Source organism: Lactuca serriola, chromosome 6 (genome assembly GCF_051521515.1).
Source record: "Lactuca serriola cultivar US96UC23 chromosome 6, Lser_US96UC23_V15, whole genome shotgun sequence".
Classification (NCBI taxonomy): Eukaryota; Viridiplantae; Streptophyta; class Magnoliopsida; order Asterales; family Asteraceae; genus Lactuca; species Lactuca serriola.
The window spans coordinates 136,111,882-136,132,742 of NC_136413.1; the positions used below are offsets into that span (position 1 = coordinate 136,111,882).

At 32.6% G+C, this 20,861-nt stretch overlaps 1 protein-coding gene across 1 annotated transcript; it reads right to left on the reverse strand.

Annotated features, from left to right (window-relative positions):
* Nucleotides 1-16,546: 16,546 nt before the first annotated feature.
* On the reverse strand, nt 16,547-20,618 carry LOC145056918 (alpha/beta-Hydrolases superfamily protein). Its single transcript, XM_079004648.1, has 5 exons — nt 19,858-20,618; nt 18,573-18,609; nt 17,625-17,861; nt 17,354-17,401; nt 16,547-17,214 (listed from the first exon to the last, which is right to left on the reverse strand). Exons 1-5 carry the CDS (start codon nt 20,196-20,198, stop codon nt 16,777-16,779), a joined length of 1,101 nt encoding a protein of 366 aa, XP_078860774.1. The 5' UTR covers nt 20,199-20,618; the 3' UTR covers nt 16,547-16,776.
* Nucleotides 20,619-20,861: the final 243 nt, after the last annotated feature.

Genomic DNA, 20,861 nt, shown 5'->3' on the forward strand with positions numbered 1-20,861 from the left:
CGATTTAATAACACGAACACGACACGACACAACATCGTGTTTTTTAATCTTGGCACGAACACGAATTCGAATTTTGATCTCGTCCCGATTTCGTTTCGTTTCGTGTATTTTTATCGTGTTGTATCATAAATTGACACCCCTAATAAAAATGAGGAGTAGACTCCATAATGACAATGGATATTGAAAATCACACTATCTACAAGTTGTCAACACCATATCCTTATTTTCCTCGTCATCCCCATGCTTCATGTTTCACAATTGATGGTAGTTAAACTTTGTCGATTGTTGAGATATGATTATATTTCTCGTAGATTTTTATGCTAATCAACAATAACCATTTTTTTAAACGACAAATATATTAAATAAAACAATTACTCGCAAGCAATCTAAAACGAGGAACAGTGGTCGTTGTCAATGAATATTATTCCAGTTTTTTGTGACATTTCTTGCTCGGTCATTAACTATCTTTCTTAATAAATGAAAGTTTTTTGTCACGTGTCAATCTCTCATGAGTTTTGACATTTGTCATTTTGTGATATTTTTGAAATAAATATTATCCACTTGTCAATTTTTGGTTTTGTTTCAATTTTAAAATTAAAATCATATATTTATATATGTAAAGTAGTATGTATATATATATATATATATATATATATATATATATATATATATATATATATATATATATATATATTAAATTGCAATAAATACGTTTATTCTTTTCTTATTTTAAAGTTGTACATTAAAAAATATTTTCTTCTTACATTTTAATGTTTAATCTTTTTTTAAATCAACCTGTATAATACACAGGTCTAACACCTAATTCAATATCGAACAAGAAAAACATCTTAGTGATCAAGGCATTTGAGTCTTTACTTTTTATCATTCTCATATAAATTTATATGGTCATCGCTTTAGTGGTTGATTGATTGTGATGATTTTTTATTGTGTATTTTATGATTTGTATAATTAGTGTTTTTAGCGTTTGTGTTATTTTGTAATGCTCATTACATGTATATATTATGTTTCATAATATTTTTCAAAATTACATATCAGATCCTCTAGACTTAAATATTTATAATATGATAGATATAACAATTGTCTATAACTTGAAAAAACTATATTTGTGTGGTTCTTTTTTTTCCATAAGGTGGAATTGATGAACTTAATTCTTAGGTATGTTGGTGATTAGTTATCATCAATGTTATTTAAGTGTAACGAGATTACTTTGGTGACCAAAAGTGATCTTGATAAATATTAAACAAGTAAGGAAGGTGTGAGGTACACATTTGTCTAAAGTTTCAAAGTACACTGTCATTTAGGGGCGAAGCCCCTGAACGAACGTGGGTCTGGGGGCAGCAACCCTGGGAGCGAGGTCCAAGGGGCAGCCCCTAGCTGGGGTCGAGTTGACCAAATAGGGTATGTTACTATATTAAAAATGCATCAGAAAATCGGTTTTTCAGAGAATTGCCCATTGGTTTGACCCTTATCCAAATATCCATTTTTATGTAAGTTTTTATGGTTTTATGACAGTTTGAAACTATCATACAACCGTTTTCAGCCAGAGATCTTCAAGTCATTTTTGGTCTCATTTCTGGTATATACGAAAATATCATCAAAACACTCTCTGTTTTTGTCTCTCTGAGTCTTATCCGATTAAGGAATATTGGGAGTACCACCCAAATACTTTAATCTAAAAGCGTTTAACACAATTCTTAGAATTCCCTATCCTTTTTATACCCTAAATTTCTAATAAGGTATATGAACAAGAAATTAAAGAGCTCTTCAGTTGTGCTCTAACTCCTTAAAAACATCATGATCATGTATATAATTAACATCGTGTCTCTATCAGAAAATCAACAAGGCACTATTACAAGAAGATAAGGAATCAAGAGCATTACATTATTTTCTTCAAAACTAACATTTCCATGTACGTATCATTAATTCTTGTAAACAAATCTTGATTATGCCTATAAAATAAAACATGTAGTATCCAAGATTATGTTTGATTTTCACGAGTCAATGTTGTAACGTTCGCAATTTAGGCAAGACGTTTACAATATAATAATAATAACTAGATTATAGCCCGCGTTAAACGCGGGAAACGCATAAAAAAACATATAATCGTTTATAGATATTTTATAATGATTATAAAAAAATATATGGTTATTGGTATTATTGAAATGTGTAGAAAATACATTGAACACGATAAATATATATATATATATATATATATATATATATATATATATATATATATATATATATATATATATATATATATAATCATTGAAAGATCTCTTTGTAGACATCATTTTTTGTTTTATTAGTTGAACGACTTTCCTCGTCTCATATAGTTATGATATTTATATATTTATAAGCGTTTTAATTAGACGTTCATTGCATAATAATGTTACCTAATTTAAACATATATTGACAACCAATATACTGTTTTTTCTATTGCATTAAATATTGACATGTATTTCATTTATTCAAATAAAGTTATGCAATATAATTTATAAAATGTTAAATGTTATATAGATTTAATTTTAGTATATCATTAATGAAGATTCTTTTCTAAATCATGATTGGTTTATTTTAAATTGATTATAAATATAAATGTTAGCTTTTATGTTTGTTCTTATTTATTTGGTGTTCGCAAAAATTTTGCATTAGTTTTTGCGCAACTTTGAATAATTTTAGTATATCATCAATGTAATTTGATATATCTTTCAATTATATGAAATATCAAATAATGACATTTCATTACTATTGTGATAACTTAGTTTATATATTGTATTTTCAATAATCTTAACGGTCTTATTTTTTCTAATAACCGTAACGTTTTTAGTAAATGTACTTTTTACAAATCTCCTAATATCTTATAATTTTTATCTTACTTTATAATTTTTCATAACTATGTTATTTTCAAGATTGACTGCTTTAATAGTGTTTTTTTTTTCAGTCTATTCAATTTTATATTTCATTGTACAACATCATCGTTTGTATTTATTCTGAAATTTCACTTTAAAAATGTGTAATGTTTACACCTTGATATTAATTTTTTTAATAAACTCATGTAATAATTATGAAATATATATCTCATTTTAATTAACATTCACTTCCTTTATTATATCAAATTCCTCATTAAACGGATATACTTTTGGAAAAAAATAATTATAACAGGGAAGCATTATTTAAGTCGTAAATGTTTGATATACTTTTGGAGAAAAAAAAATCAGGATCATTAAAAAAAATTTATATAAAGAAAATACAAATTTAAATTTGTTGAAATTATGGATGAAATTACTGACGAAAATTTATTTTGGAGGGAGTTGTATTTTGTAAGGTATAATAATATTACAAAATTTGAAATATCTATATTTGTTGTGTAAATTAATAAATTTCATTGTTACTATACAAAGATAAAAAAAGTAGGTTGATATGATATATACAAAAACATAATAATTTCAATGATATTTTAAAATCATGCCAAAATTAACCGGATTCTTATGACATAAAAATTAAAAAAAAAAAATCATAATCATCTCTAATATATAAAAGTAACATTTTCGTAATTAATGTCAGTTCCCAAGATAGTTAATTTTTGTTTTGTTAAAGATACATAATATCTTTTCATGTTTATTTGAAAAGTTTCAAAAAAGTAGTTAACTGATTTCATGTAATTTGTGACAAAGAAAATCGAAATATATGAATACATACATTTGATATAGGAACAAAAAATAATCGAAAAAAATATAAAAAGCGAAAGAATGTACCGACCTTCTAGCGCACAAGAGCGAATGTTTATAGCAGAGAATGATGATGGAAGTTATAAGCAATATTAACGATGTTGTAGGAGAAGGTTTGAAGAAAAGAAACGATTGAAAATAAATGTAAGTCGCGGATTCAATGATGAATCGTATATGTATGTAATAATTTGAATATGAATTTTCGGTATTAATGATTTCCTAATAAAAAAAGATTTTATATTAATGGTTTACTAATATAAACGGATTTATATTAATGGTTGATATTAAGGCCTTGATTGAAATGATTTGTTAGTAATATGTTTTTAAAATTGATCATATTAAAATCTTCATAACTGAAAATTCAAGATGTAAAATATGGAAAACTTTTATTGGAATTAAATACATTCCATTTCAACGAATGTAAGTTATTGATTCATGATTGGAAAGCATTTATTGGAATTAAATACATTCCATATGGGGAAGATGATGTCAGCAATTTGATCTAATGGTGAAAAAATAAGATTAAAATACAATCAATGATCCAGATTATTTAAGATGATGTCATAAGGTTTCTCTTTTAGTAATATTTAAGATTATGCATTTTATCAAACAATTAAAAATCGTTAATTCGAGTAATCATTCTTCGTATGTTTCGAGATAATATAAAATTATCATATACACATTAAGTGGGAAAATATTTGGAGTATAGAATGTTTTTTGAAAATCTTAATATAAAAATTATCGTTGAGTGATAAATTAACATTAAAAATAAAAGATTATTTATGATAAATAAACTTAACTAAAGTTGTAGTAGTCATGATCATGATCTCGTGGATATAACGAATGCCGAAATCTGACTTCATATGAGGAAGTTATAATTTATCTAAGTTTCGCATTCAAACCGATACGGCAAGATGTGTCATAAAAAGTGAACAAAAGATGGGTTGCCTTTTAGCCAAAGTGATTTAAACGAAATTTGAAGTTCTCGTCAATAAGAACGCGTCGGTATAATGAACGCCAAAATCTGACTTCGTATGAGGAACTTATGATTTTTAAAGTTTCGAGTGTGACACAATACATCAATGTGCGACACAGAAATCGAACTCAAAATCAGTAGATTTTTTGCCAAAACAATCTAAATGAAATTTGTAGTACTCTTCAATATGAAGTCAACAATATAAAGGACAAGACAACACATATGTGAAGAAGTTATGAATTTCACAGCGTTATTTATAGTCTAAGTCTTCTCGGACCATAAAACGAAAAATAGAGTGAAAATTAGTTGACGGAGTCTAAACAAAAGTTCTAGTGCACATCGATAGCTACGCATGATATAAAAACCATTGAAAATGGAGTCCGTATGTGAAAGTTATAATTTTTTGAAAATTAATTAATTCCGACCAACGAGAGCACAACGCATGGCACCACCTGGAGTGCGACACGTGTCGCCATCAGATTGTAGCCTTCCTCCCCACGATATACGTTATATTGTCGACACATGTCATAGGACGTGGCATTCCCATTGATTTTTCCTACACATTGAAACGAGGTCTTGCATATTTTCTTGCCAAACTCTTTCCAAACAATCTCAAACTTTCCCGAGGCCCGACTCTAGTAGTTCTTAGGTGTTAGTAGCGAAGCTCTAGAATACCAGAGAGCCCCGAGAAATGGATCTTTCGATTTCGAATTTCGGCATGTGTAATGTTCAGTTTTTCTTCAAACAACATGTAATTTGAGTTATGTTTATCGTGCTTTAAGTATAACTTATATTTATGTTTATAGTCGTTATTATGAACTTATAGATAACATCTATCAGTAATACTAGTCGTTATACAGACCAATCTACTTACGGAAATGATGACAAGGCTAGATTAGTGAGGTGGTTCAAGTGGATTTTTTCAAACAATATATTTTTATAAACTAAATCAATCCGACCTCCGATACGATCTTACATGGCTTTTGTCACACCCCCAAACCAGAACGGCAGAAACGTTCGGGGGCGGAGGATGTCATATTCAGTATCATAACAGTTCATAGTAAGGAAAGCACACACCACTATACATATAAAGGTCTCAAAATGGTTACATAATTGTATTTGTTACATGTTCAAAAGATACATACATAAACATCTTTCAAAAGAAGTAATTAACGTCAGAGCGTTAATCCCCAAAAGTTGGTTTCCAAATCTGTTTAGCGGTTCCCTGAGAATACAAGTTATTTCAAATAAAAAGTGTCAATAATTAAGTTGGTGAGTTCATAAGCGGTTTTGAGAAAAATGTAAGCCATTCCAAAGTTCGTACGTTTTCCAAGAATATCCCTTATTAAGGTGATAGTTTTGTATACAATGTTTATTCTCTTTAACAATGTTTGACTAAGCATAAATCTTAAGTTCTTTGAATGCATAAAATGGTTTAACAAGGATGGCTACCCTGAATACTATGCATTTTGTATAAACCTAGTGCATGCAAGATATAACAAGAGTTTTCACGTTTTCATTCGGGATTACCCGGGTGTTTACTTGTATTCTCCCCTGAAATGTATTAAAAGTACATTATAAAGTATTTGAAGGTGTATAAAAGGGGTATGAACTCACTTGATTGAAGTGGTTGTTTTGAAGTAGTCGAGAGAAGAATCGAGCAGAACTTTGACTAGAGAGAGTTGAAATCTCGGGATTCTCGGGGATCTCGGGAGTGTAGAACTTCCTTCGGGACTCAAGTAAGAACAACCGGGGCTTCGGGAAGGCTTATCGAGGTAATCACGTAGAGTAACAGCACTTAGAAGGAAAGAAATGAGCACCAAACCCGACACCCTTAAGCTTCTATTTATAGGGGCTGATTTGGAGTCTCACGTCGTGAGTTTTGGATCCTCACGTCGTGAGGCTTAGTCAGCATGATCCTCTTCGACGATTTGACGTGGCTGACACTCTGGAACCCATCAATCACGAGCTCACGTCGTGAGCATGGTCCCCTCACGTCGTGAGGCTGAGTTAGCCTCGGATTTTGTGTCCCGAACTTGTAAAATCCTTAACTTTTGCATACGAGCTCCGATTTCAACGTTCTTTATATGCACGCGTAGGTGTGAAAAGGCTCTATAACTCTCGTTTAGACCTAGTCGGCTAATTTTGATTTTATTTTATTATATTAGTTTTAACAGGCCGGACCTGGAAAAGTCCGTTTAAATTCCATAACTCCTTCATCCGATGTCCATTTTCGTCAGACTTTTGACTGTTGTACTCCTATTGTCTGGGTCTTCAACTTTCGTTTAGGTTGTGTCAGCTAAAGACCGCTCGATCTCTATTTAGAGTTTTTAGCTGTCTACTACTAGGTCAGAAACTTCGAAAAATCATAACTTCCTCATACGAAGTCAGATTGGGGCGTTCTTTTTTATGTATGTTCGCGGTTTAAAGATATTTACAAATTTCATTTAGATGCCTAAGGCTAAAAAGTATTTTATTGAGATTTCTCGTTTTATGCTTAACAGCGCTTTACCGGTAGCGTTACGAATCTTTGATTGGTCATAACTCCTTCGTTATAACTCAGATTTTAGCGTTCTTTATATTTTTGTAAACCCTATCACGATATCTACCACATAGTGTACCCAAACATAGCTTTTTGAACATTTCATTTTCGATGATATTCTTATTACTATACAAAGAGGTTACAAGACTCAACTTTGAGTCATTACATTGACCTGAAATAACGGGTTGTTACAACTTTTTCTTATTAGCTATGCGTCACTATTTCTTTTGGGATTATTGATAAATCTAAGAAAACATTATAACGATTAAACATTGAAAATATGAACGAAAACTAAGATTTAGTAATAATCGGATTTAGGTCGTTTTAAAGGGGAATCTGAAGTATCAGTCAAATAGTTGGTTTTCCCACGAGTCTTCCACCTATATCATATCAGGTGAGTGCATAGTTACTTTCATAAATATAATTTAATAACATTAATTATTAAAAAGTATTAAATATTTGTTGAAGGTTTATATGTGAAATTAGATGTTTATTATTTGGAATATTTGTTAAATGTGTATTTAATAGCATGCAATGTGTGAACTAGTTATGGTTAATTATTTGTTAAAATGTTTATATGATATTATTACGTAATAATCCTAAAAATAAGTATTATTACTTACAAGATTACTACATGGTAATATATTTGATACTCAATGTTAAGAATATACACTAAGTTACGACAAGTGTCGTTTAAACAAGAGTTAATATTGAAAGTTGATTACAAGGATTGTAGTCTCTTCTAAGTTCTACACTAATACATATAAATAATATTTAGATCAAGTGAGTTGGATAAAAAAAAATATTCCTATATTGTATTGCAATAGTATTGGTATAGACAGGAAAATGGTCCCTATGGTTGACAAAAGTATGTGATTTTTGTCCAAAAAGTTTTGGTGGTGCACCCATGGTCCAAAATTGAATCTTTTTATTGATTTTGGTCCCAATACACTTAAAATGACGATTATGCCCTTTAATTTATGTTTTCCATTTTCTTTAATAGCTGAAATACATAAACTAATTTAATTTATATTTTTTAACTTAAAATAAATAAAAAATAAAGAATGGTAAATCCCCTCCCACCCATTTGTTCGTTTCGTACTTTCAACATCACCTCCACCTTCGTCCTCAACTTCTTGATCTCCTCCATCAACATCTTATCACCATTACCCGAAACATGGCTTCCGAGGCCGAAAATGTAATCCCCCCACTGTAGCTTCTTATAAAGTCCACCTGAGCTCTGTTTTTTTAAATTAGGGCTTGTGTATAATTGAACTTCTCTTCTGCCATGGGCGGCTCCGTTTCCTCCATCATCTCAAGTTAATTTCTGGTGCTCGATGGTGTTTGATTGAACTTATGTTTTAGTGTTATGCTCATATACATCAGGTTTTCATAATTGGAATAAAACCACAAGAAATAACAATCATAAGGACCAAAAGCACACCAGGTTTTCAAAATTGGAGCACGTATACACCATCAAATGTTTTTGGACCAAAACCACACAATTTTGACAAGAAGGGGGACCACTTTTGCAATTTTGTGCCTAGTAATAAAATAATATTTATAAAGGATGATTAGTTCGATTTAATTTAAAAAAGTGTTTAGTTACACCCTGCATTGTTAAAATATTACGTAGACAGGAAATTGTGTTGATTTCAGGCTTTCTAATCTTGTTTAGTTATTCACTAGGACTATAAGGGAATGCTTAGTTCAATTAAGTTTGCATATTGGGTATCATCATATTTAGGATGTGTACGATAGGAACAAAAAGTAGAACTAAGTTTAATGACATGTGTCGATGTATGGATTACGTACCAGAGTACGAATAGTATTCCTTTGGATAGCCAGATATGGTGGGTCCGATCAGGAAACCGAATGATATACCTGGTCATCTAACAAGGTAGGATGATAACACTTGACATTCTAGATAATCTTGTGAATTATGTTGCTAGTGTGGATTTATAACCCACAGACATAGATGAATTGGTGATGCATTAATCAATAACTAGTCTAATGGCATGAGTTCCTCTATGACTTATAACAATCAAGGAAGTGTGACATCCCCAAATTTACAGTTATTTTAAAATTTTCATTTATGCTTATTTTAAAACATATTATTTCTTTTGTTGTGGAATTAGCCCCAAAAAAATACTATTTCAATATGAGATAATATTAACATTAAACATTCCCGAAGAAACTTTCGATATTGATATCTTTTCAAAACTTGGGATGTCATAACTGATACAAAACATAAGCATAAACAGGTCTTAGATCAATATTCTAGCAGCCTGTGAACTCCTTTAATATCTCGGTAGATAATTATATTATCTCTCAGTATCTTCTTATTGCTACCTGTTATACAAGAGAATGAATAGGTCAGGTTAGGAAACCTGGTGACTACTTTGGGTTTTCAACCTATAATATTATAATCTTTAATTGTCATTCAATTTACCCAATTACTCCTTTCCCGTTATTTTCACTCACTAATCTTAATATGATGATCTCAAGGGATCTTTCTTAAAGGACTTTATCAGCAAACCTCTATAATTCCTAGGTGATTAGGCACGACAGTATGATAATACTTTGGATAAACACAACAACAGGACAGTAGTACATTATTACTTTGGATTGTCACATCATTACAAAAGTACTTGGGTTAAGCACGACAGTACAAAAGTACTTGGGATGGGCACAACAGAACAAAAGGACTTGGGTTAAGCATGGAAGTACAAAAATAATTGGGAAAGGCATATTAGTACAAAAGTACTTGGGATAAATAGGGCAAACATAGCTTACAATTTCGCACGACTGTTACTAACATATCATAACCACAATCTCACACAGCCCTATCACAACCTCTCACTTGTTATTTCACACAGCCCTCCATACCTAATCATATTATTAAGTTTGATAAATATATAATTAAATCAAGTAACAATCATATTGTACAATTACATTAAACACGGCAAAGGCAGCACACATAGCAAATAAGCATTTAGAATACTTGTATTTATGTGTAAGCAGAAAGTAACTATGTACTCACTTGCTAAAGAGGATGATTGGAAAGTTGGGCAGCGCTTCGCTTTTACACTTGGTTTTTCCCTTAATATGACCTAGGTTTAATTATCACTTAGTCTTATTTTATTATTTCATATGACTAATTAATAGTCAAGATTCCTCAATAATTTCAATGTGTACTTATCGATTGTTGATAAGAGACAACCAAGTAGGATTGTATTTGAGTTAGGTCCTTTTGGTATACACTGAGTATATTGTTTGGAAATCTCACTTTAAACACCTCATTAAATGCAACCTAGAAATCATCCCCGTAAGTAGATCCATCGGTATAATGACTTGAAATCGCTGATAAATCTTAATTATAAGTTCATATAACGATTGTGACTATAACTAAAATTTACAATTAAATAAAATAAGTGTAGCTTAACATATAGAATAATCTAGTGAAAATCGGGAAATTACGCGGACAGAATCTTGATCCGGGGGCTTCTATTCTCTGGCTATCTAACACCACAGCGCCCCGCTAAAGTGACCGGGAACTGGGGACCAATAAGAGTAAGAAATACAAATGATCTCTAGAGGATTCTAGGGAAGGATGTGAGAAAATGAGCTAAAATCGGAAGTTTATATAGGCTAATTCGGGGTGCACGTCGTGCACCATGTCCCCTGCGCGCCGCACATCTGATCGGCTAGGGTGACGTGTCACTTGATGGGTGGTGTCATGTGTCGCAATCTCGTGGGTTGTCGATGTGTGCCACGCATCTTGTCTGTATGCGCGACTGCGTGCGAATTTTTATAAAATCCTAGAAAGCTCATAACTTCTTTATACGATATCTGTTTTCGATGGGTTTCATATTCACACGTAGCTATCGATGAGATTAACAACTTTCGTTTAGACTCCGTTGTGTAATTTTGACTTTATTTTTAAAATTATATTTTAACAGGCTTAGACTGTTAAAGTCCGTTAAAAATTCATAACTCTCTCGTCGATGTTCGTTATCGATTGTCTTTATATTGTCGGGTTTCAATTAACAAGATATTCAATTCCCGTTTAGATTGTTTTGGGTAAATATCAACTGATCTAAAATTTGATTTCTGGGGTGTACATTGTTATGTTGAATTTTAGAAAAATCAGAACTTCCTCTAATGAAGTAAGATTTAGATGTTCTCTATATGCACGCTCTCAGTTTAACAACTACTACGACTTTCGTTTATATCACTTAGGCTAAAATATAATTATCAAAAATTTACTTTTGACAATATGCAGAGTCGTGCTGATTTAATCGTAAAACATCGGAGAAACATAAATTATTCATACGATCAGATTTCAACGTTCTTTATATGTGTGACATCTTTGTCACACATACTATAACTTGGTTAAGATTATTCATCCTAAATAATCTTCTGTTTAAAAGTTATTATTATGGCATATAATAACTTATTTGTCTAGTCTGAATTTGCGGGTGTTACAATTATCTCCCCCTAAGGATAATTACGTCCCAAAATTGTCAACAAAATATGGCTAGTATAATGACTCTGCATGTTACCTTTCCATCCTAGGTAGTAACCGTAACTATTATGTCTTTTGAGTTTCTAATTCTTAGACTTTTTTATACTATTGACGGTGTTGCACCTACTCTTTCTTCTAAATTTGGATGTTCCTGCTCCTTCTAGCATAGACTTTACCTAAAATTAAGATCCTTACTCCGACTACTGTAACAGACCGATGGGTCATGCTCTAATGACCTCTCATCGTATGATGCAACGGTTTGACTCAGGTCTCCTTGAGTTAGAATTTAACACAAAGGATACATTCCTTCATGTTTTAATGTGATATAATAACATTCTAGCATGTAGTACTTCTAGCTACATGCTACTTGATGTTAGCGGTGATCGTGATACTTCTACTGATCGCTTCAATTTATGTTTTCCTAAAGTCTGACGCTACGTCAAATTTACTTTGTAGATTAGCCATACTCGATTCGATATGACCACTAAGGTCAGAATATATATATATTCACTTACCGAAACAAAGGTAATAATGGAAATGAACAAAATAGCTCAACTACTTCGAGATTTAGTAATCGTATGACTTTTCCTGATCCAAGTGCGAGTCTTGTGTTTCTGGTGGTATAAGCCTCTACTACCTTTCACACCTGCTAATACTCATCCCAAGTATTGTCTCGCGGTCCACTAAGTTATCACAAAAGAGAATTTGCATTGAAAGCACATAACATAGTTTAGGAAATCTCATTATCTTCGAAAACGGTTAAAAGATTTATTTATGATGTATGCTTATTAAATCATGTCACACAACCTAATACTAAGCCGTTGTCTCCTCTCATGTACTCCAGACTGGCAGCTCCAAATTTCCACCCTCTTGTTTCCTCATCAAGCCCCATAAAATACACCCTCGCTTTTGGCTTTGGCGGAATATTTGGCCTGTCAGCTTTTTTCTTCTTTGGGCAGTCATTCATGACATGCCCTTCCTCCTTACATTCAAAACACACCCTTCCGTCGTACCGACACTATCATAATAGCAGGTTACTTCTCTTTTGCATTGCCCAACATGCTTCTTCTTGCATTTATTACACCATTCTGCTTCATTACTACCCCAAACCTCTTGTCGTTGGGGCCAGACATTGAGATTTTACTTTTCTTGTCGTACTTTGAGAGTCCTTCACCTCTCCTTTTCTCGCCAACTTCATCCTTATTGGCGATTCTTGGTTTGATCATATCTTCCACAGACTTTGTAGCCCAGACGGTTGCTTTAAAGGTAGGTGTCTGCTTAACCGGCACAGTGTACTCCCACAGTATCCCCTTAGCGTACCTATCAATCTTGGCTAGTTCGTATGGCATAATGCGCAGGGTGAACTCCATCTTATCGGTGAAGGCATTGGTGTACTCCTCCACAGTCGAACTCCCCTTCTTCAAATTCAGGAATTGGTTCTCTAGTTCAAGTATGCTCCAGTTCAAGAATTATCACACCGAGTGTGCACCCCCCGCACCTTCAAGCTCGGTTAGTAAATGAAGCTCCGCACATCTCATTATTAATAATAATTGCACCAAAACATGTTGATAACACTAAAATCACTAAGTCGTCGGACCATCAAAGCCACCAAGGTGTTGTTGCCCCGCCAGACCACTAAAGCTACCAATTCGTCGTCGTCGGACCACTCTAACTAAGGACTCGCCACCTTTGTCTTCCTCTTTCTCTCTCCATTTCACAATCAAAAAGCATGTCTCTATCTCTCTTTCTCTTTCTCTCTCTCTATCTCTCTCTCTCTTTTTCTCTCGATAGAAATGATGCCAAGTCGCCCGACAACCGAAGCCACCAAGGCGCTGCCACCTCGCCGGACCACCCTAACTACCGACTCGCCACCTCTCCATTTTTTCCAGCAACCTCTAGAGGAGTGAACAATGTGATTTTTTGGGTTGTGTGTGTATGGATTTGATTTCAGATTGGTGTGGGTGTGATGTGTGCTTTTTCATAGAACCAATTTTTTCCGGCATGGTGCGTGTATGTGTGTTTGGTGTGAGTGTGTGTATTTGGTGTGAGTGTGTATTTTTGTTTGGAAATTTAAAATTGACAGTTTTTAAAAGATTTTTGAAAAGTAATATAAAAAGATGATTTTAAGAACAAACATCTATTGAAAAAAACTTATGAAAAATGATGAAAATATGCTACCATTGGAAATGGGGTCTGCAAGATCAATATAAAGGATTTAGATTTTAGACTGGTGTGCGGAATATGTTGGTGTAGGAAAAGTCCTTGTTTATTTTCTAGTGATGAACCTTGACAGTGGCACAAATTTCTTTACCTGGTAGAATTTTAGTAAAAAAAAGTATCACTCTGCCACCCAAATAACCATGTTTCTAGATTTTAAAGGGAGAAAATTCATGAAATAACCAAAATTGAGGGGGTGTATTAAGCATTTAACCAAGAAAATTTGAGTTTTGGAAAATGACCACGAGATCCGCAGAGAGGGCTATGCAGATCGCTTTAAAATTCTGAGAAACAATGAATAATACCGAGGAATTGACATGGTATCACTAAAAGACAAAAAAAAATATGGTGGGATCCGCAGAGAAATCAACAATTCCGCAGAGGTGTTGTAGGGATCCGCAGAGACGGCTCTATGGATCTGTAGGAGAGGAGCAACTACCATTGCCTCAGAGAATTTAAACTTCAGCATAAGGTTAAATGGATCCACAGAACCATCTCTGCGGAACCATGATATCCACCATATTTTTTTGTCTTTTAGTTATGTCACGTCAATTCTTCGTTATTATTCATCGTTTCTCAGGGATTTAAAGGGATATACAGAGCCTCTTTGCGGATCTAGTGGTTGTTTTCCAAAACTCAAATTTTTCTTAAAACACTCCCTAAATTTTGGTTATTGAATGAACTTGCTCTTTTTTAAGGGCGATACCATCCATCGTTAAAGCATCATATATTCACTCTGAGCTCCTTGGAGCCCACATCTAGGCCCAAACACACCATCAAGTATCTAGCCTCCATGAGTAGTCTGGAAGAAACCCATCATTGCCCTTTAACTATTTCTTATTTCATGCATGTTAGTTATTCCACCTCTAGCCTAGCTCCACTTTCTCCATGTTTTTTTTCTAGATATTAGCCTCTTATTTAAATGCATTGTAACGTTGCTTTTGGGAATATGATTAGAAAATTGCTCCAAATGTCCTTCTCTTTCTCTATACTTCTTGGGAGACTATTCATCTCAATCCGGTTACTATTAGTTCTCCTTTAAAAGCGTTGCTTTTATAGGTCAAATATGAACTATTAATTGTAGCATATAATATATTCCTCTCTAAATACTTCTCTTTGGTGCACAAACCGGCTTTTCCAAATGAGATGAGTTTCGGTCAACAAAAGTCAAAACCAAATCGGTTTCAATCCTGTTTCTAACCAAAAATATCAATACTTGTAGGCATCAGTTAGGGTCGCTTTGAAACCGGTTTGAAAAAATCATATTTTTCGTATTTTACATGTGTCGGAATTTAATTAATTAAACTTTAATGGTTTATCAGAAACCGACAAATACATAAAACTTATCAGATGACACGAGCGAATGTATTTTCCAAGCATTCGGAACCATTTACAGGGTTTAAAATTGCATTTTTCAACTTTTAATTCATAGAAAAGTATTTGTCCGGAATAATACAACTGATGAAAACCGGACATGGGAAACCTCTAAAACCTTGTATACATAACAAATTGAATAAATGATAGATGAAAACAATTTTTTTACTATATGAAAACTCAGTTTTTTATAGGTTTGGAAACCGGTTTTTTTTCACCCAAACCAGTTTCATGTGTTAAATCCTCAAACCGGTCTAAATAGGCATATAGGTTTCAAACCGAACGAATTTTATCCAAACTGGTTTCATTTCCGGATCGGTTTTGGTTTTCAAACCAGTATCCCATATGTTTAGCCTTTTTTACCTTTTAAAATTGAGTTTCTTGATTCCCTCGCTATTACACTTATGACACTCGAGGAGTATCTAAGAGGCATAATATTTGCACTTGGCTTTTACTTGTTTATTCTGAATACTTGACTTGATATAACTAGTGTTTTACACTTCCTCCTACATACTATGTCTTTGGTTGCATTTCATGCTCTATGAAATCCTCTTCCAAAACTCAACAAAGTAAGCATAATGTACAAAAGAATATCAAGGCTGGTGTGCATTAATGAATATTAAAGTGCATTATTTATAACGATTAAAACTTATACCGCACAAAAACATTGAAATTTGCCAAACTATATTCTAAATCAAATTCCAAAGAAGTTAACCTCCCTTTTGAGTAATTTTGTTTGCGAAACATGTGGGAAAATGGTATTATTTGGATCAACTCTAGCTTGATTACAATTATTTTGCAAAAGTATTATTATTTGGATCATTTTCTTTATACTTTTTTAACTTGTGAACATTCATCAAATAATAGTGTATGTAACATTTTTTGTCCTTGTAGTTGGTTAACTTTTACGTATAACTTTTCTTTCATCTATAACTTTTTTCCTCCATAAAAGATATTTTTGTTAACAGCTCAAGACTCAAATCTATTCAACTATTCAAGTGACCATTTTCCCCCTACCTTCATCTTCATCCTCAATCTCAAGAACTTCTAAACTAAAAATTAAATAATTCATGTTTTACATCATCGCATAATTTCAGCAAATAAACAAAGAATTCAGAACCTTTAAAGCCTACAAACTACATGAACATATAGCAAGATTACCGAAAATAATCCACCTCTTAAAAGTGTTTTGACATATTACAACTTTGCTAAATAAGTAAATAACCCTTTTCCTGAATCATAAACCTCAAGAAAACCATAGTTATCACCTATAGTCCCACCACTTTCAGATACTTGTTAAACAAACCCCCAAATCTATACAAACACTTAAATTACATTTAAACCCCTTTCCTTCATCCAAACGTATACCCCAAAACAATATCAAATATCACCAACAACAATTTACGCACTTGCATTTGCATGAACAACACATGAAGCATCCGCATGGACCACAACCACATCTCAAACAATCGGGGCATTTTGGTAATTTCACATCCGGGCATTTCGGCTTCTTCCACCCACAGCTCGGTTTGCAACATTTCGGGCATTCGGGCTGCCCGATTTTTATGCAACAGAAAGTACATTTGTTAGGGTTTGACTTTGACTTTTTTGGAAAGTTGAGATTGGATTTGATCTTTTTGAGTCGAGTTTTGGTCGTGATTGTTTCCATTTCATGTATAAATCGACAAAGATGGCGGATGTAATCAGGGTAAAGCTCTAAGTTACAATGACCACCCCCTTTTATCCATAATGGTTCATACGGGTCCTTCGCCATTTTCCATAATCCATTTCCATGTAGCCAATTCACTACATCATCTTCTGTTCCCTATTTCATTAAGAATGTGTTAAAAAGACAAGTATGACCTCAAAAATAAGATCATTGATCACAAGAATATATTCAAAACATCAACACAAATAAGAAAACACATTAATAAATCTTTGAAGAAGTCGAGGGAGAAACTTACATGTATCACAAGCGTAGGGCACTTCACCTTCTTGATTTTATTAACATTCTGCAATTATCAAAAAAAACGTAAGTACTCTAAATTAAAAGAAAGAACCATATAAAGTAAACCCCTACTTTTTGTCACATCAAGTGTCGTTTGGACATTGGATAAATGATATTAAAAAATATCTGAGAAAACGAATGTATAATTCGGGAAACAGAAGAAAAAGATAAACGAGGGCAAATTGGTAAAAAGTTGGAACTTAATTGTGAGATGATGAATTTTTGACCTTGTATATATCGAAGCAAAGTGTGCATTTCATATGACACACAACACGAAGGCCAGAAAGAATTGCACTATGAAGAACAACGCCTCTTAACCTCGGTAACCGGGCAGCTAAGTGAAGTGTGGGCCCACTTCCGACCGACTGCCCGTAAAGAATTATGTCTTCTTGGCTAACTCCATATTCGGTTTCAAGACACTCGTATACTGCCTCTATATCGGCATATGTATTCAGTTCACTTGGCTGAAAAATTAAAATAAATATTTTAAGATGTAATGATGATTAAATATTAATATCTCACAATTCATTTGAATTACTAGTATACTTAATGTTTTAGAACACAAATAAAACGCTTTAATACTCAAATAAATGAAAGTAGAATATTATAATAAACTAATCAATGGAATCATGTTGTTATTTTTTCGGTTTTTATGCAGAAAAGTCTCATTATTTCTGGGAAATTTTTTCATAAAGTGTTAAATCTTTTTTTGAACAGTAAAATGGACTATTTAATATTTTTCACAAATTAACACAAAAGTCTTTTTTTATTATTTTAAAAAGAAATGACATAATATGTGGTTTTCCCAAAATAAAAGGACTTTTCTGTTAAAAAAAAGATTTAGGGTTTTATAAAATATAACGTGATAAAAAAATCTAGAATCATTATTGCCACGTGATCTTACTCTTTTTATCTCATACAACCTGTTTTTTAGTTAACACATAAAGTGCCCAAAAATAACAAGTCATCATTCAATAATTTCATACTCCATGAGATACTAATCGATATGCAATTCCCTAGAAGTTGATCCAAAGACATTTACTTTTCATGGGATCTAAATTTTCTTGCAATTAAGTTATTTCGTTTCGAGTATAAATCGATATTTTATGAAAACAATTCGAAAGAAAACGTTAATTGTAGCAAAAAGTTGAAAGAAATTAAAGAAAAATTCATACTTTTCCAGTAGATGCCCCGTAGCCCGAGTAATCATACCTGTTTAAGAAAATTAAAATATATACAAACATCAATCATTATATATGACACCATTGAATGTGTAAAAGATGTTAAGAAGCAGCCAAATTTGAAATTTCATACCCAAAATTTGATTCTTATTAGGCTAACTTTTTATAATTAAGGTGTACTTTATTAATCGATAATTTAAATTAAGCCGAAAACTTTTTGAAAAGCCAGATTTTTAGGAAGTGAACTTCTACTGTATATGAAATGACGCTAAGGAAAATCTACAGAACATAATAAATGGGAAAAAGTAAATGTGAAAGTAAATAAACACAACTATGAATGCAATAAAAATGTACAACGAATTTTAATTTTACCGTGTATGTTAATAATCAATTTTCCTTTCAACTCCATATTTAATTGTCAAGATCTAATCTTTTTGACTTTAAAAAATAGGATAACTTATATCTAATCAATTTAAGAGTTTTCTTTTTTTTTTTTTTTTAAGAAATACTCGAGATTTTACTATTTTGTATGAACTAAATATCAAAGGGTAAAACCAGAAAGTTACGAAATTTTGTGACCCCATTTGGCAGAATAACACACTGCACAAAGACCACTATCTCTATCAAGATTCATCAGCTATTTCTTGGTTTTTTGTTCCTTCTTTATTCAGGTAAATGATCAGTAAAAACTGTTCATACTTTACAGATATAAAAAATTAAAGTGAAATTTATGAAAAACTTTAAACGCAATCGGAATACTATGACTATTTTAAAACGATACAAATCTTGTAACAATAATTTTAAATTTTAGAAAAAAGAAACCTTAAATTCTTACATAAAGTTAAAAACTTTGGCAGAAAAGGGGGAAGTGTGCAATTCACCAACCCTCGTGGGATAAGGACATTTCACATCGACAAATAGTTAATGCATTCATATCAATGCAAATCTTGAAAAAATAAAAGAGAAAAAGAAAATATAAAACCCATTAACATCACATCAAACAACATTACAAGCTAAACATAATCAACATTAAAAAGGTACAAATTTAAAGAAACGTATAGAGTTTAGACACAAAGAGAAGCAAAACCGAGTATGATTCAAGAATTTGGGAAACATAGAACAAAAAGAAATTAAAACCCCATAAAAATAGAGACACAAAAGGGAAGATTGAGTAAATAATTTCTATAAAAAAAACAAAAATGAAGTATAAAGTACACAACTACACATATTCATGGATAAAGATTAATAAGAAAAAGAAAGAACAAAGAGATATACGGACCCCATGAGATTGACTCGAAGATTAGCTTTGAGTTGAACAAAAAGGTCAAATAGTTGACCTAAATCAGCAGCATTGCCATGAGAATAGAGGAGAGTGAGTCTTGCATATGGGTTTTTCAGGTAAAAAGCTACGATCTTGTTGCCTCTTTTAGTGTCTAGTGACAATACATCAAGCGAGCAGCCGCCGCCACCGGCGTCATCGACGCCGGCGGTGAGGGGAATGGAGGAGGAGGTGTAGACGGCAATTTGTTTTCCGTCATCACATTTCTTGATCTGGTAGGTTGGGGGAGATGGAGGAAAGAAGGCGAATTTCGCAGCCAGATGAGAGATAAGACAACCCATTCGCCACCCCCGATAAGATACTCGGTCCAAACGCAACTCATGAATGCATGTGTGACGTTTTTATCTATACATACATGTATTTTGAAGCGATTTGAAATGGGTTTTCTGGATTTCTTTATGAAATTGATATATCTAAACGGGGTTTCAAGTGTTTTTGAAATGAAGAGAGATGGAGAGAGAAGGAGATGTGAGGTGGATACCCTCTTTTCGCTTTCAGAACATAGAAGTAGAAAGGAGGAGGAGGTTTTCCGGCAAACGGGGTGGCGGAGACCGAGGAGATATAGGGACAGAGATGGTGGGGACAGAATATTAGTTTGAAAGAACTGAGCTTTGATGATTCATTGCTTGACTATGGGGGACTCTCTCTCTCTCTCTCTCATATGAAGTCCAACCAAACGACATCGTTCTCTCCTCTCTCATATGAAGTCCTACCTCTCTCAAATGAAGTCCTACCAAACGACATCGTTTGAGCTGTACGATAATGGCGTGCACCAATGAACAATACTTGCCATGATTTTTATGCAGTATCAACTTGTAATATATGACTATATGTGGGACATTAATTTAGAGAAATTGAAGTTTTTTAGAAATTATTTAATATTTTTTAAGTATGCGATTTGTAATTTTATATATTTAATATTTATTATTTATTATAGTATTTGT